Genomic DNA, 18,214 nt, shown 5'->3' with positions numbered 1-18,214 from the left:
GCTATACATATTTACCTGTCAAAGTGCAAGACAAATAAATACATCTGTGCATTCCTCCAGGCTGCGCTCTGCAAGTCCCCTCTGGCACACAGAGCTCCACTATTGATTACTTCTACATTTTTAAACAAGAACATTATTCTACCTGGGATACAACAACACAGTGCAATGAGGACTGTATTATTGTATCAAGTGAGTACACAATTATTCTATAGGACTGTAAACTGCAGTGATGCATGTGCTAATTTGAGTAACTGCTCAAACGTCCTGTTTTGAATGATTCATGCCGAAATAACTGCATAAAGCCTTGGCCTGATTATGTAACCATTTGGATCAGTAGGCTAATGGGACTTTTCTTTGCAGTTTACAAAGTCCAGAAAGGCACAGTAGCAGGCTCGTCATAGTGTGTATTTTGTCAGGTTGTATCTCCGTTAACAGATACCATCGGAGAATATGGCCTTCTCGTACAGATATGCGCTGTTTGACGTTGATCATTCTCCCAAGTCGTCCTGTAATTAATGTGGCCACCAATATGCTCACACATGCCCAGTTATTCAGGCAACGTTACTGTGCACTTTGCCTTCTCTCCTGTTCCAAGCAGCCTCGCACACCTAGAACCAATAACAAACTCTTCAACAGAACACGTTTCTTTATTGGTTGTCAACGTTTTATCATCTGAGGGACGGGGACAAACTGTAGCTCTCGTTAGCGCTCGCCGCTCTATTTGTGGTTATCATTGAAGCGCGAATGCCCCTGTTCACTTGAATTAGAACGATAAAAACAAAAAAGGACATGGTTATAATTACCGTTATCGTTATCGCACTTGGTGTGGACGGCCCTGAAGGGTTCGAGTTTCATTCTCTTTCTCCGTCAGACACACTGACTAACAATGTTCTGGTCAGATTACGTTGGACTTTGGCTGCTACTGTCACGCCTCTGTGAATATCGACGACGTCCTGTGAACACTCCTCTTGGCCAGCCAGCTTGTGGTTTTTGTGTTTGACAAGACACCTTCAACTCTCAAACATTTGCATTTATGGTCATGCAGAAGCACATGGGCTACTTGCTTACTAACCAATAAAATACCAGAGGAGGTGTGGTATATTTACTTAATATACCACAGCTAACGGGTGTTTTAAGGCACGATGTGAACGTTTTATACTGAATACAATACAGTTGAACTGTTGTGTTCAGGAAGACATACAGTATACACTCACACTGTGCTGTCTGTCTCTCGGTGCAGGTATGGAGAGAAGGGAGATGCTATCCGTATTGAAAAGGTAGTCTACACCGGCCGGGAAGGCAAGAGCTCTCAGGGATGTCCCATCGCCAAGTGGGTGAGTACATAAAACACTGAACCTACCTCTCACAGAACAAACAAAGCCTAACCCTACACAACACCTGGTCCCAGATCTGTGTGTGCTCTAACCAACTCCATTGGTCTCATTACCAAGCCAAACATGACAATGAGTGACAGGGGGTTGGCATGGTAGCACAAACAGACTGGCCCTTGGGCTGACACAACACACTAGTGTAGGTTAACCACAAACAATTTCTTATCAACACACAACGTTTCACCAGACATTGTAAAACCAAACAGAAACTTCACACCTGTGTTTTTTCTCTCACATCTATATACTAATAGACATTAGTGAAAGTGAGGGGGAGTAGAGCAGAGGAGATGGTAGCAGACAAACACCACAGCCTCACCCTCAGACAGTAAAGCAGTAGGGGTCCAGTAGGGGGTCCAGTAGGGGGTCCAGCAGGGGGTCTCCCTGATCCCTCTCCTTCCCAGTTAGAGGTCTCTACCTCTGTCACTCTCTTTGACACCCTGCTAATGGTTTCATGGCTTCTCAACAGACACTATTGATAGAGTAGTGGAGAATACAGGTGTCAATCTTAGCCTCTCTCTCTCTCTCTCTCTCTCGCTCTCTCGCTCGCTCTCTCTCTCTCTCTCTCTCTCGCACACGCTCTCTCTCCCTCTCCCTTTCTCTCTCTCGCCATCTCCCCCCCCCCTTTCTGTCTTTCCCCCTCTCCTATCAGGTGATTCGTCGGGGCAGTGAGACAGAGAAGTTGCTGTGTCTGGTGCGTCCCCGGACGGGTCACCACTGTCCCAACGCCTTCATCATCATCCTCATCATGGCGTGGGAGGGCGTGCCCCGGGCGCTAGGCGACAAGCTCTATCGAGAGCTCTCCGCCACCCTCACACAGTTCGGCAACCCCACTAGCCGCCGCTGTGGACTCAACGACGAGTGAGTGACAGGAAACATTCACAGAACCACGAATGAGTCTGCTGAATATGCTTACATTCTTCTTAAATTAGCAGTAAACTCTGCAGTGCAAAGATGTTTAGATGGCCCACTGAGGGAGGCTTTCAGACAAAACGTCTGTGCGTGAAAATAAATGAGTAAGTTAGTCTACTTATGGACTGCAGACTACTTCATTATCATTTTCAATAGACGTTCTATGCACTGAGGCGTTCTCTTTCTGAACGATGAACATTACCTTGTGAGTGTCTGATCGGGTTGTGAGTGGTGCCGACCGTGTTGGTGCTCTCTGTCTCCCCCTGCCTGCCTGCAGTCGTACGTGCGCGTGCCAAGGCAAGGACCCCGACAGCTGTGGAGCTTCCTTCTCCTTCGGCTGTTCCTGGAGCATGTACTTCAACGGCTGCAAGTATGCCCGCAGCAAAACACCCCGCAAGTTCAGACTAACAGGAGACCACCCCCAAGAGGTAAGGGACTATGTGTAGTACCATATCTGTACGACTGAGACTTGAAAAAGGTTGTGCAGCCTCCCCAGACAAGAGAGGCCTCCCTTCCTTGCTTTTATGTCCAGTTACTACATACCACCTGTGTAGAATTGTTGTTATTGACCACACCACACTAAGCTAACACTGGGATTGAGCTACCAGGGTATCTGTCTTTGTGTGTTTGTTAGGAGGATCAACTCAGGGATAACTTCCAGGATCTGGCCACTGAGGTGGCTCCCCTGTACAAGCAGCTGGCCCCACAGGCCTACAGTAACCAGGTAACATCTGCCTTTTCACCCACCATCACCTACCTGCACTTACACTCTTAGGAAAAAAAGGTGCCTTCTCGAGCCTAAAAGGTTTCGTCGGCTGTCCCCATAGGAGAACCCTTTGAAGAACCCTTTTTGGGTTCCATGTAGAACCCGTTCGGGTTCATTGTAGGACCCTTCCCACAGAGGCTTCTACATGGAACCCAAAACGGTTCTCCTATGGGGACAGCCGACGAACCCTTTTTTCTAAGAGTGTACACCTAACTGAGAACAGCACCAGAACTCTAAATAGTAGACGGTTCCTCTGAAAGTAAACAAAACAAGCTGAAGGATGCTATGTGTTAGATAGGTTGTGTACAGTAACAGGTTGCTCCTGGACATGCCATCCTCTTCCCTGTGTCTCTCAGTGATTTTACACTCTGCTGGAGAAGTACTTTGTAGACTTCCCTCCAAAAAGTGCACAATAAAAAGTCACGGCTGCTATGAGTGTTAGATTTGGTCTGTTGAGTAAAACCACGCTAACCCAACTTGTGTCCCCTCTCCTGTCCCTCAGTGTCAGAATGAGACGAAAGCCACAGACTGCAGGTTGGGTCTGAAGGAAGGCCGGCCGTTCTCCGGCGTCACCGCCTGCATGGACTTCTGTGCCCATGCCCACAAGGACCAGCACAACCTCTACAACGGCTGCACTGTGGTACGACACACAGCCCTACCTCTACCTCTGTCTCCTTCTCTCTTTTTGTCGCTCTCTCCGTCACTCTCTCGTCAATCTCCTTTCTCGCTCTTTCCCTCTCTTTGTGTGGACATTGTATGGATGCTCCACTGTGTGTGGGTGTGTAGGGGCATATGGTGGGGGGTATAGAGGCTGTGTCTGGTCTACATGAGGATAGAACAGACAGTGAGTGTCCCACCCTAACCCTTCCTCCACTCCTACCACCCCCCCTGTACGGTCCAGGTGCACTTGCCCCCCAATCCCCCCTTCCACAAAGCATGTGTAAATATTGGACTATAAATTGTGACTTCCTGTATTATACTTATGCTAAAATGTTTATTTTATTCTACTGAGCCATTTATTTTATGTTCATATTGTTATCTTTTATTATTTCTTATTGTTGCATTGTCGAGAAGGAACCTGCAAGTAAGCGTTTCGTTGGCCAGTGTATCACCGTACATAAAACTTGAAAGTTGTGCAGGACAACTGTACGACACACAGCAGCTACCCTGTCTCTCTCACTACGCTAACACCCCTCTGTTCACCCCCAGGTGTGCACTCTGACTAAAGAGGACAACCGTAAGGTGGGGGAGATCCCAGAGGACGAGCAGCTCCATGTACTTCCCCTCTACAAGGCCGACCTCACAGACGAGTTCGGCAGCGAGGAGGGCCAGCGTCAAAAGATGCGTACAGGCGCCATTCAGGTGCTCAACAACTTCCGCCGCGAGGTCCGCAAGCTGCCCGAGCGCGCCAAGTCCTGCCGTCAGCGCCGCCTGGACGCTAAGAACCGTGCCTCTGAGAAGAAGAAGGGCAAGCAGCAGCCGCCAACGCCCACAGAGACGCCGGAGAAACCCGGGATCAAGATGGAGGTCCGGCACTCTGGCTCCCCTGTCAGACAGAATGGCAATAAAGGTGAGATGACCTCTGAACTCTGCTATAAACATGTAGGAGAGTGGCTTTATGAGTGCTGTGAGGTTTATCATAACAAAAAACCCATCACTCTAGTATTGTGAGCAAAACTCCAACCAGCTTTACAGTATGATGATAATAGTGTGGTCATAGAGCAGATCACGGATAATTTTTCTAGAACGGACGGTCAGGGGGCCGGAACATATGGTCTACCAGTTGGGGAGCCCGAGAGTAGATGCTTTAATCCAAACTGACCTAGAGTTAACGCCTATAGCTAGTCAGCTTACAGTATGCAGCCCATGCAGGAATCAAACCCATCAATCCCAAAAGTCCAACTAAGTGAACCATTAAAACCGCTTGATCTTACCCGTCTTATCACCCCTCTATCTTCCCTCCTCCACAGCCATCCCTAAGCAGGAGGTGAAGCCCACCATAAAGAAGGAGCCAGTGGACCAGCGCTTCCAGCCCTTCCATGGTCAGCTGGAGGGCTACCCTGCCCAAACCGCTGACCCCTACCACGTCTACCCCTCCCACCCTGGCTACTACGCACGGGGAGGCCTCTCTTCCAATGGCCAGCCCCCTGCACTTCCACCTCCACCAGGCCCAGTCAATGGCTACCGCCCTAATCTACCGGCAGCACTGCCCTATGGCTACTACAACTACCCCCCCAACCCTAGCACACTTTTCCCACATGAGCTCACTTACGAGGGCTGCAACGGCTCCTGGCACCACATGGGGCACAAGTTTTCCCCCACTCCTGTGGACAAGAAGCCAGACGTTCAGAGCCTCCAGGCCAGGCTAGCTCACTCCTACTCCAGCCCAGGACACCTGGAGCAGCAGCACGGAGACCCAGCCAACCAACACCAACGCAGCGCTTACCCACACCCTCACCAGACTGACTACAACCAATCACGTCCCTCCTCAGTGTCCTCAGAGCCCTCCCACAGAGGGACCCCCGTCATCAAGCAGGAGCCCATAGATATGCCAGTTTATAAGGGGGTCAATGCCCAGAGCTGTCCCAGCACACCCAGCACCACCCCACAGCCTGGCGCTGCTGGAGGGCCCTGGCATGGGCACAAGCCCAACGGCATTAGGGTGCCCAGCAGTTGGGAAGGCAACCTCCAACCACCAGGCCCCCCGGAGGCTCCCTTCACTTCAGACAAGCAGCAGTTCCACCAGCAGGGACCTCACCAGACTTTCCAGTCCCCATACCCCCAAGAGCAGCATCAGCATCCCCCACAACAGCCCTCCCCATACTCCCAGCAATGGAACTCTTACCATGGCCCAAACACCCCCACGGCCTCCCCTGCTCCCTCCCTGTCCCCCTCCATAAAGATACCCCCGTCCCCCTTTCCCTCCTCACACCCCGGCACCCCCCGCCACTGGGACAGCCCTGATTCCAGCCCTCAGCCTAAGGCTTGGCCCATGGGCATGGTTCCTGCTGGTTACAGCCCCAGTCCCGCCGGAGGCTTCCCCGACAAGATGTGGTCCAAGGCGGGCGAGAGTTGGGGCTCGACCCCCTTGGGGCTCCAGGAGAAGGCCTGGAAGTCTTCCGGAGGCTCTATGGCAGGTACACCGTCCCCAGCCCCAGAGGGACGCTTGTTCCCCGATGCCCTACAACAGTCGGATGGACAGTCCCAGGCTGAGACTCCTCACAACCTCGAGGAGGAAGAGCGGTGGTCGGACAGCGAGCATAACTTCTTGGACCCCAGCATCGGAGGGGTGGCGGTGGCGCCCGCCCACGGGTCCATCCTGATTGAGTGCGCCCGGCGCGAGCTGCACGCCACCACACCGCTCAAGAGGCCCGACCGCTCTCACCCCACCCGCATCTCCCTAGTGTTCTACCAGCACAAGAACATGAACCAGCCGTGCCACGGCCAGTGGATCTGGGAGGCCAAGATGAAGATGCTGGCGGAGCGGGCTAGAGAGAGGCAGCAGGAGGCAGCACTACTGGGGCTGCCCTACGACGACATCAAACCTGGGAAGAAACGCAAATTGGGGGCCACGGCAGCAGGGGCCAGCCCGGGGCCTGGCCAGACCACGGACAAGAGAGAGGGGCCGGTGACACGGCTGGCCCCCACGCGACACACCACCTCTACCATCACTGTATCCCCCTACGCCTTTACCACCCTCACCGGGCCCTACAGCCACTTTGTGTGAGGATGGATGGACACACAGACACAGACTGGTGGAGGGAGAGAGGGCTGAGCAGGCCAGGGAGGAGTGTCTCAGCCCTTCCTTCTCTTCTTGCTCTGTTTCCTCTGGGCTGGAAAGAGGGGGACTACTGGTTTAACTCCTCTTTTTGTTTTGTTTGTTTTTTTTACCTCATGTCAGGCAGCAGTTTGGACCAGACCCTGGGCCATACAGACACACTGCCTGTGGTGCTCGTCCTCTTTCCTCCGCGGGGGGACTCCATCGCTTCTCCTTCTTCATAGAATTTTAATGATCCTCCTAATTATTACTATTATTATCAATATTATTATGATTGCTATTGTTACTATCAATGTTGTTATTACAGGTATTGTTATTTTTATGATGCTGAGTTGATTTTTAATTTTTTTGTTGATATGGTTGTTTTGTCATTAATGTTGTTATTAATGATGTGATTGGTTTTGGTTTTGTCTCAGTCGATCTTTATTTTTTCCCATATTTCTGGAAATCTGCCCATTTCTTTGTTGTTTTTCCTTTGGCCTTTGACATTCTTGTGACTGTACTTGGAGAATGGCCTTTCTCAGCACTGCAAGGCTCCTCAAGACAGTCTTTCCAGCACAGAATTCTAAACATTTGAATCACTAATCATTACCAAAAGAGTGAAGAGAAACGCCACCACCCACAGAAACTTCTCTGAACCATCTGGTTTTGAGCAACGTCCCCAAACTCATGCCTTTTTTAAACTCCCGTCTTGTCTGCCTTGCGGTGAAGAGAAGGGTTCTTCTCTCCTCATTGTTACTCTCACCCTACCAATCCACCTCACTCTATTGGTGCTTCATGTTGATCTTCCTCCTTTCCACAGGGAGGATGTCAGTCACTCCATTTCTCTACTCTTAATGGCACTAGATGCTGAATATAAGGAAGGGTGCTTTTATGGCATAGACGTAGAGTGAGTAGAACAACAGGCAGTAGAAGTCCTCATCATCCTTCAGGTGTTGGTTGAGAGATCTATCCCTCCAGTTCTATGACTCCCCTGTAAGCCCCTGTAAAATGGTGCACTGATACACACAGACACACGCACGCACACAAAGCTCTTGTCATCCGGCCAGCACAGAGCAATGCCTTACTGCTTTAAACCACCGAAGCATGGCCGCTAAAGTCCAGTCCTTCCAATGACCGCAGGCAGCACGGGCCACGCAAGGCCTTTACACTGAAACCGGAGACATTGATGGGAATAGTGTGTGGACAGAAATGCACTCCTAAACACACACTGGTGCTTTCTCTACACATGTCGACACACAAAGGGCTCAGTCAGTCAGCCCTGCTTCTGCATGGTGCTGTTTGTTGTCTTGAAGCAGAGCTAGGTTTGTCTCTATGCATACATTGTCACAACAGAGCCAGTAAAAACGTATTCACCAATCCTGGCTGCCTCTGCATTTGGCCCTAAGTCATCAAGTGTTGCAGTCAGTGGGTTGAACCCCAGCTGACTCTATCTAATGTGCACCACAGTGGACTGGGCTATAAGAGGTTGTGAATCTTTTTTCCACATTGCACTAAGATCCTCCTCAGCCTGTTAGAGGCCTCACTCAGTGCAGCGCTGCATGTTGTATCCAGCTCTGAGCTCTGTGTGTGTGTGTGTGTGTGTGCGTGTGTGCGTGTGCGTGCGTGTAAGTGTGTGTGTGCGTGCGTGTAAGTGCGTGTGTGTGTGTGTGTGTGCGTGTGCGTGCGTGTAAGTGCGTGTGTGTAAGTAAGTGCAAGAACCAGAGTCTGCTTGGTGCTCACTTCTGAGATGAAAAACCCTGGTGCTTATGAAGTTGTCGATATAGAGCTCTCTATACCTCAACGTTGCAGAGACACTGGTCATGGTTGCAAAAAGCTAGAAACACACACACACACACATACACACAGGCACCACAGAGGACAGAGAAACGAGATAAACATTAGTCCACAACTTCCCTGTGTGCTCTCTTATCTAAACTCATTTTAATCCACTTTTTTATTCTTATTTATTACATGATAATGATGATTGTTTTTCTTTTTTTTTTATAGGTAATACAAATTGTACATACAGAAGAAAAGATTTTATAAAAGCACTTTTAATCTTGAAAAAATAACAGATTATTGACAACTTGAAGCTTCGTTTTTTTGGTTTGTTTTTTTTGGGGGGGGAGAGATAAAAAAAATGTTAATATTTAAAATATTTAGGTAAGATTATTTAACTGGTTAGGGATAATGACTAATTCCAGGCTTTTAAGTCCAGTCAGTTTGTCAGACAGCCTTCAGCAGCAGAAAGCAACACAGTGATTTCCAATGTGTTGTTGTGTCTGTAGATGTATACTCAATCCTGCTGTCTGGATTTCATTAGTACTGTACTACACGATACCTCTGACAGCAACCAACCAGTCCCCCTTCGTGAGAAGAGATAGACCTAATCAGTAATCAGGCTGCTTATAAACCTGACTATGATATCTAGCTATCCATTCTGAGAACCAATGCTAAACGAAGGGCTCTGTAATCAATCCGTATCGCAGAAATTCAGTGGTAAAGCCCAATTGAAATTTAAACGCAACGGTTCGGTGTTGGAAGAGACGGCACTCACGCTAAATGCATCACGTGTCGGCTCAAATCGGAAATGACTACATTTCTATCACGAAATCTGTAACGCTTCAACAATACGGATTGAATAGAGCTCAAAATATGTTTTTTTCTTTCTTTATTTTTTTTACACGAGATTCAAACAGGTGCAGAATCAAACTCATCAGAAATGTGTGAGAGAACTCTAGTGAGGTGTCGCCCCAGCAATCTATCTGGTTCGTTGTATTAGACTATGAGGTGAGAGGTTGCCCCCACCGTAACTCATTTTTTAAATGTGGTTGTTGGTTATTATTATCAATGATAGTGATTATAACAGTAGTAAAGGATGTAACCGTAATGAAAAACCATGACAACTTAACACTTGTAGTACCAGACTGAAGGTACAGTGCATTACTGGAAGACACCAGATAATACCTGGTAGTATAGTTTGTAATATTGTCTTTTGTTCATTGTCATAGATTGTCACAGACATGACCAACAGGACTTTGACTAACTTAGGGACTGGGGGGGGGGGGGGAAATGGGGAAATATGCCTGTTCCTTTGTCTCAAACTACTCATGATCCTGTTTCAATTGTATTCTATTCTCACTGTTAGAACAAAGTCCCCCTTTAATAACGACAATGCATGATTCACACACAGTTATAATGATTCATTCATATGTATGACCTGTATGTAATAAGGGGTGCTGATCATTATATTCTTCAGATGAATTTTGTACATTTCTATTCAAGACGTGATGGAAATAACAGAAAAATGCTCAAAGGAGGCTGGTGCTATGGTGCCCCCCCCCCCTCCCCCGTGGAATAGTGTGTGTGTGTTGGGGGGGGGGGGGAGAGGGGGGGTATATCACTGATATTTTTTAGAGCTCTTAGAATGATGAGAGGAACTATTATTTTAAATATGTCCGTTTCAGTGGATGGGGAACTGCTCCGGTGCTGATCTTATGGGAATTTCCCATTCATGTTCAAGGCAGTGAACAAAAAAAAAAAAAGACAACTGTTGAATTGAAGCACTCACACATTTCATACATACACTTTTATTAATCCTTGTCCCCATAAGGTACTTTTAACTGCTATGGGGATTGAATGATCATATTATATTGAAGTGAACAGACTGTTATCTTAATTGAAAACTTGTTGCAGTGTATGTGCGGAAGCTATTCTATTAAACATTACTGTTTTGGGTATGTTGTACATTTTAATGGTGAGGGGAGAATGTTAAAATATTGGAACAATATTGGAACAATTGTGTACTCCCACGCTATTTTTCTCCCTCATGCACTTATTTTCTTACGTACTTATACACTCACTAACTGCTTACACATCTCACATACTTTCCATCTCTCTCTCTATCCTTTTCTCCTTCTCCCTTCTCCCCCCCTCTCTCTTCCTCCCCCCCTCTCTGTCCCCTTTTCTATTTCTCACAAACACAGACAAATATTGTCACCATTTATACCCCGCACTCAGTTCTCAAGCTGGGCTCAAGCTTAAATCCTGCCCCAAATAAACAGAAAACAAACACAACACCACAACTGGCAGCTACATTCCTTTTTCAGTTCAAAGATTGTTCTTGGTTCTATTTTTTCATGTCAAGTATGCAGTATGTAAAAAAGTTGTTTTGTTTTTGTTCAGTCTCTCTTTGTAGCTGTATGGTGTATTATGTGAATACATAGTGTATGTGGTACAACCCACAATATTGTTTTATGTTGCGCGATAAATAAAAAGCTAAAAATGAAAATCATTTGTGGTATGATCAACATTTTTTACATTTTTCTTGTCAATTTTACTTATAGCACGTTAGTTTGGAACTAGAATAACGATCACTCAAAGCACAGTTCAGTTACCTCTTCATGTCCACGTGATGGCAGCACAGCAATATTATGTTCTATCTATCTGTGTCTGTCTCTCACTCCGTCTGTCTGTCTGTCTGTCTGTCTGTCTGTCTGTCTGTCTGTCTGTCTGTCTGTCTGTCTGCCTGTCTGTCTGCGCATGTGCGCCCTTGCAGTAAGAGCCCAGCAGCAGGAGGAAAAGCACGATGATATGCAAAAAATGATGATTTCATTCACCGAGATCAGCTGCCATTCAAATTGGAAGTTTAGCATAGAATAAATCAAACAAATAGACACATTCCCATTTGGAGGGCACTCAGGACAGATTAGCTCTGAATAAAATGTATTTTGCACCTCATCGTGCCTTGCCTCTATCACGACTTCTGGACATGACCCAGTACTTTGTCATTTCTGTCTCGCCCTCCATTACCCAACTGTACACTGTCCCAATCAAATAACCAATGACCAGGTCAACAAATAACATATGTTGGACTGAATCAAACATCCTGCAACATCCAATCCAACATCGTTCAACCTCATCACCCAAATCAAATGAGTCGCCAATCAGTTGCAGGGTGTACTTTGATGCAATAACGTTATTTTCTCTCATAATGGGATGATGGCTTTCCTGCAAGGATTCCTTGGGGGTCTGAGGTTAAAGCATGACCGAAGAATAAGAAGAAGAAGATGCGTCTCGTTTAATCTATAAAATGTCTTGCACAACATTTAATTAGCTTAATTTTAAAAAATCAATTTACACATTTATTTTGGCATACACAACTGTAAACGTAATTTGCCTGATGACACGCAAGAGGAATAGGAGAGTCTCATTTCAGCAGAGAGGAAGAGGCAAAGTGAGAGGGTTTACGCAGCCCAAAATCTGTACACGAAAATATGACCACGAAGTGAGGAATTTTTGTTTGGAGGTGAATGAGAGAGAATCAAATTTGGTCAACAAAAAATGTAATTGCTAATTGGCTACGTGAGGCTAATTTGATCAAAATATAAGTATTGGAACACTTAGGTTGTTACGAATGCGCTGATATAGGTGGACTCATGTCATTTCAGCAACTTTGAAAATAATTCTATAATAATCAGTCCCTCTCTTTCCTTTTCTCCTTCTCCCTTCTCCCCCCCTCTCTCTTCCTCCCCCCCTCTCTGTCCCCCTTTCTCTTTCTCATAAACACATTCACAAATATTGTCACCATTTATACCCCGCACTCAGTTCTCAAGCTGGGCTCAAGCTTAAATCCTGCCCCAAATAAACAGAAAACAAACACAACACCACAACTGGCAGCTACATTCCTTTTTCAGTTCAAAGATTGTTCTTGGTTCTATTTTTTCATGTCAAGTATGCAGTATGTAAAAAAGTTGTTTTGTTTTTGTTCAGTCTCTCTTTGTAGCTGTATGGTGTATTATGTGAATACATAGTGTATGTGGTACAACCCACAATATTGTTTTATGTTGTGCGATAAATAAAAAGCTAAAAATGAAAATCATTTGTGGTATGATCAACATTTTTGACGGTTTGTCAATTTGATTTATAGCATGTTAGTTTGGAACTAGAATAACGATCACTCAAAGCACAGTTCAGTTATCTCTTCATGGCCACGCGATCGCAGCACAGCAATATTGTGTTCTATAGATGGCTGTGTGTGCGCCCGTGCTGCAAAAACCCAGAAGCAGGAGAAAAAAACACAATGATATGTAAAATATGATGATTTCATCCACAGAGCTCAGCTGCCATTCAAATTGGAAGGATAGCATAGAATAAATCAAAATAAATGAAATTCACATTTGCAGGGAACTCAGGGCAGATTAGCTCTGAATAAAATGTGTTCCTGTTGTTCACACACAGATCTGCCCTCTCATTGGCTAGAATGGTCCCATCTCGCCTCCTCTCACCTGCCTGCCTTCCACCTTTGAGAACATGTATTCCCATTGTTAGAGCGGTCGCTCGACTATCTTGTCAATATAATTGTCATGCCCTGATCTGTTTCACCTGTCCTTGTGCTTGTCTCCACACCCTCCAGGTGTCGCCCATCTTCCCCACTTATCCTCTGGGTATTTATACCTGTGTTTTCTGTCTGCCTGTGCCAGTTCGTCTTGTTTGTTCAAGTCAACCAGCGGTTTTTCTCAGCGCCTGGTTCCCCAGTCTCGCGCTCTCGTCCTCCTGGTTTTTGACCCTTGCCTGTCCTGACCCTGTACCCACCCGCCTGACCATGAGCCTGCCTGCCGTCCTGTACCTTGGCCTCTACTCTGGATTATCGACCCCTGCCTGCCTTGACCTGTCGTTTGCCTGCCCCTGTTACAATAAACATTGTTACTTCACACAGTCTGCACTTGGGTCTTACCTTGATTCCTGATAATATTAAATTTGATTTCATACAAACACATTTTCGTCCACGTTCCTTTTCCTCGCCGCCAATCTTCAATAACCTTTGACCTTTTTCAAAAGAATCCGAGAGGACGCAGGAGTTAAGGAAATCCAATTGAGAAAAGGTCAAGGTCTATGTCTACGCCAGCATTAGGTTTTATTTTTCTGGTGGAAGACTTCAATTTCACATCTTCAATTATTTCTTCAATGGGAAATAATTGTGCCAAAGCATTGTTGCCAAGAAGCACTTTGTGGCGAAAATCAATAGGAACTGAAGACTTGTCCTTTGTTCAATGTCATTGACTGAGTGTCCCTCCATTTTTGGTACAGTTAGCATGTCAAAGCCCTGCAGGAAGTAATGACGGTGACCAGGAGCAGTCGTTTCTGAGCAAATCTATTTAAGTGTCAAAAGCAAGACCACTATAATGAAAGAGTCATTTAACAATGCTGCCAAAATGTTCTAATGCACCACAAGAACAAAAAAAAATGCTCACATAAGTGCCAAATCTGTTGTTCTGTCATTGAAATAGGTGATGGCTGGACTTAACTTAGTGTTATATTACTGCAAGATACATTTAATTGCTCTTTACACCTACAGTATGGTTCCCACCTGTTCTTTTATACAGTACAAGCACTTCCCAACCAGCCAACCTGGAGAATATCTTTAAATTAATCTTTACAATTCTTGAAGACACTGAAAATGTCAGTACCAGGGCATTTCCCTCAGAAACCATTTCATATATTTCTCATCAATCCACCATTACTTTGGTCTCAAAATATAATTATTTTCCACATACGAGCCTCATAGCTATCCTAATATCATTTCAGCATTTATTGGAAAGTTAGACTACAGCTCTGAAATACAAATTAAATACACAGGGGTGCAACTTTGGTTTTAGAAGAGGGGGGCATAACTTGGCAGGGGTCTGGGGGGTCCTCCCTTCTTTGGGGGCATCTAAAGCGTTCTACACAATCTAATATGACCCATGGCCCTTCTAGCGGTCTCTATTTAGAACAACAAAGTAAGCAAAAATGCCCACAGTTATCAAGCTAGGTATTAAATATGTTTAAGTGATTGATAAGCCTGAACTAGATCAAAAGTAATTCAACAGTCAATATTGTGTTGCACCTTTAAACAATAGCCTAACAAATGAACAACTCTTTCAAATAAAGTACAAAGACTTTTGAATGTCTTAAGACATCCTCTGTATCAAATTTCTGCCATGTGTTAACACAAATTTTGGTGTGTTAACACATTAACACACAACACATTAACACACAGAAACAGCAGACCCTCCATATAATTCATATCATAGGCATAATAGTACTGTTGACCTCTTTTTACTTGAACACAATATTGCTGGGTCAACCCGTCCTGCCCCTAGGGGTCCACGGCCCTGCAGCGCCCCAACCCAACACACCCCACTCACCTTTAGGATCTTAGTGAAACATTCATTATTGGTTTCAGGTGTGTTTGCCAAGGCCAGAGTGACAACCAACAGGACGGCAGACCCCCAGGGCCAGGACTGAGCAGATAGGGATTGCTTTAATAGGTATCTCCCCTGACGTGGGCATGTTTTCAATACAGACTCCTTTTGTCGTACAGTATTCCATATAAGGCATCCAGACCTTATGAAAGTTGCAGTGTACCCTTAATCTTGTAATAAATCAAGTCTAGTGATACATAACTTGACATTTCTTCCATCCATTGTGGGAGGATAAACAACCTTCCAAAGAATGGCAATGTATTTCGTAGCCGCTATCAAGGCACAAGGCGAGACACAAATGCAGACACAGGTGGCAGATGGTTGGAGTCTTACAATGTTTATTAATCTAAAGCGGTAGACAAGAGAATGGACGTGGACAGGCAAAAAGGTCAAAACCAGATCAGAGTCCAGGAGGTACAGAGTGGCAGACAGGCTCGTGGTCAAGGCAGGCAGAATGGTCAGGCAGGCGGGTTCAAAGTCCAGAAACAAGCAAGGGTCAAAACCCGGGAGGACTAGAAAAAGGAGAATGCAAAAAGCAGGAGAACGGGAAAACCGCTGGTTGACTTTGAAACATACAAGACGAACTGGCACAGAGAGACAGGAAACACAGGGATAAATACACTGGGGAAAATAAGTGACACCTGGAGGGGGTGGAGACAATCACAAGGACAGGTGAAACAGATCAGGGCGTGACAGCCGCTATAAATGCTAGTTTACATAGTTTCTTCTGATTACATAGTTTCAGTCTCCAGTATCAACATTTCCAAGTAAACAAAAACAGGGAGAAGGGAGAATCTGTAGACATGCTGAGATAAAAGAACATAATCTTTGCCAGCATTCAGCCAGCCTTCACAAGACCATAACATATGCAAATATGTCCCTTCAGTGTTTTATACCTCCAGCAGAGGAATAACATTTGTAAGTGCATGATATTCAGTTTCACTGGCATATAGTATGTTCTATGGATGATCTTAAACTGCTGTAATTTATGTCTGAGATTATATGAACATGACTGGGCATTCAAACATATCTCTATCCATTCATCATCAATAGCTTCTACCAGGTCTTCTTCACATTTTTGTTTTATATGCTTTGTGTCGTCGGGAAAAGCCTATCAACCCTTGATGCAGTTTGGAAATCAATTTTAGAGGTTAGTCAGACTGCCTTGTCAATCTTTGAAGCTTCTTGCTTGTCCAGTGTTTGCTGCACAGAGAAAATAAATTGTTGTATCTGCAAAAGTTCACCTCTGCACTGTCACAGACTGGTCTTCCTTGGCTGTCTGACCCTGCAGGGACACCGGTCACCATCTGATCCTGCTAAGACATGATGAGCATAGTGTTGTGTTCTGACTGTGCACCATGACAGTGAAGCCTGTAGAGCTGTTTATACTGTGTCAGTGTGAAAAGTAGGGAATTAGCTATGGAAACGGACAGATCAATAACGTTACATTGCTATACTGACTAATAAAAACTCATATTGAGCTGAATAAACGTCAGAATATCTTCAATCGTTTGGCCGCTGGTTTCATCATTTGATTCAGGTTGTTAGGTTGTTATTCTTCAGAGTAAATAACTCTGAATAACTCTCGGACACTAGAGAAGCTTTAACCAAGTTTAATTCTTCCCAAAGGTTATGTACAGCTGTAATTCAGACAACCCAACATTTCTCCCATATCAGGTATATATAACCCCCTTACGACACTCCTCCTTCTCTCCAATCCTTACATCTTATGGTTCCACAGGAAAGGGGTAGTAAACCTTTATTACTCGCTTCAGGGGATATAGCAATCCTTTGAGCTCCTCCCGTCCACCCAGCACATTCCACAGCCACTGTCTTTCCTTAATATACTATGCATCTGATCTATCATGTCTTTAATATCTCAATGTTCAAAATGTCGAATCCAACAGTCCCTCATCTTGAACAATAGCATCCTAATGTTCAATTTATATAAACTTGGAAATTACTAATAAATGTATAAACAATGATAATAAAACATGAATAAAAAAAACGAACACATTATTAGAAAACATGAATTAAACAAACTAACAAATGGAACAAACAATGAATAAACATTCACCGCGAGGTTTACACATTCAGAGACTTATGGCCTCTGTACTATGATCATACAATTTTATTTCCATCCATCATCACACAACAAAAAGCCATTCCAGCTGAATCTGCTGTCTCCTTCTATGGCTTTTAGTTTCTCCACTTCCCCCTTCTGGTTCCTAAGAGAGTAATAGCACAAGACTTGGAAAGCAACAAAATGACACACAAAACATAACAGTATTAATGATGTGATAAACTATGCATAATTATATATGCATGAAGTCTGAGACCATGACAACTCCCACTCTCTCTTCACCTGACTCTATTCCTCCAGGATACTTTCCTGCTGGGTTCCACAAAAATGAAAGCTCTTAAAAAGCTTCCTCATGCTTTCGCCCAGTCTTCCCCTTTTAGGCCCCAGGGTCCGAGAGCTGTTCACAAAGTCATGTAATTTTCACTTTGTTCCCCATCTCCTCCATTTCACCTGATATGCAAGTGCGTATCCCTATTCCACGTTACATCCTCTTGAGGTATAATTACCCCTCTGTCCTCTATCATATGATGCATTAACCAATAAAGCAGGTAACCCCAAACCAACTATGATGTTTACAGTAGCTCCCAGACCCCACCCATCTGTATGTCTTAGTGGAATCTAGTCTCTCTCTCGCTCTCTCTCGCTCCGCTTCGCTTCACTCACCCATTATGCAGCTGGATCTCACTTCACGTGAGAACTATGCACCCTCCCAAGGAGAGACATGACAATCTTTACCACTGCAGGTACTGTACTGGGTAGTGTGTGTCCCAAACCAACTCTGTCCCAACACCCCCGCCTGGTGTCTCTTGATGTACACTCTATCTCCAGAATTCAGCCCGTGCCCTTGGTTATATCTCTGCTTTCACCTGAGGATATACACACTGCAACACATGGGTCATTTCCTGACAACATCATTTGTGACATTTGAATAACCGCATCCTCTGTCCTCCCATCGGTCCCAATCCATGTGACATGAGTCGTCATAAACTGATATCCCAACAATGCTACTAAAGTAACCACTGCTACTTCCAACATGACCCATGACTATAGTCTCATAAT

At 45.3% G+C, this 18,214-nt stretch overlaps 1 protein-coding gene across 4 annotated transcripts in view; it reads left to right on the top strand.

The window, feature by feature from the left end:
• Nucleotides 1-11,120, top strand: part of LOC106585101 (methylcytosine dioxygenase TET3) — a 65,696-nt gene extending 54,576 nt beyond the window's left edge. For all 4 annotated transcript variants that reach the window (XM_014170938.3, XM_014170937.3, XM_014170939.3 and 1 more), the window contains 7 exons: nucleotides 1,241-1,334; nucleotides 2,041-2,249; nucleotides 2,578-2,728; nucleotides 2,935-3,024; nucleotides 3,569-3,706; nucleotides 4,276-4,636; nucleotides 5,037-11,120. In XM_014170938.3, the coding sequence (XP_014026413.2) occupies nucleotides 1,241-1,334; nucleotides 2,041-2,249; nucleotides 2,578-2,728; nucleotides 2,935-3,024; nucleotides 3,569-3,706; nucleotides 4,276-4,636; nucleotides 5,037-6,793 (2,800 nt within the window). In that variant the 3' untranslated portion in view covers nucleotides 6,794-11,120. The remainder of the gene's footprint in view (nucleotides 1-1,240; nucleotides 1,335-2,040; nucleotides 2,250-2,577; nucleotides 2,729-2,934; nucleotides 3,025-3,568; nucleotides 3,707-4,275; nucleotides 4,637-5,036) is intronic.
• Nucleotides 11,121-18,214: the final 7,094 nt, after the last annotated feature.

The sequence above is a fragment of the Salmo salar genome, chromosome 24 (assembly GCF_965601325.2).
Source record: "Salmo salar chromosome 24, fSalSal1, whole genome shotgun sequence".
Taxonomy (NCBI): domain Eukaryota; kingdom Metazoa; phylum Chordata; class Actinopteri; order Salmoniformes; family Salmonidae; genus Salmo; species Salmo salar.
This window is presented reverse-complemented; position numbering and strand designations above follow the sequence as displayed.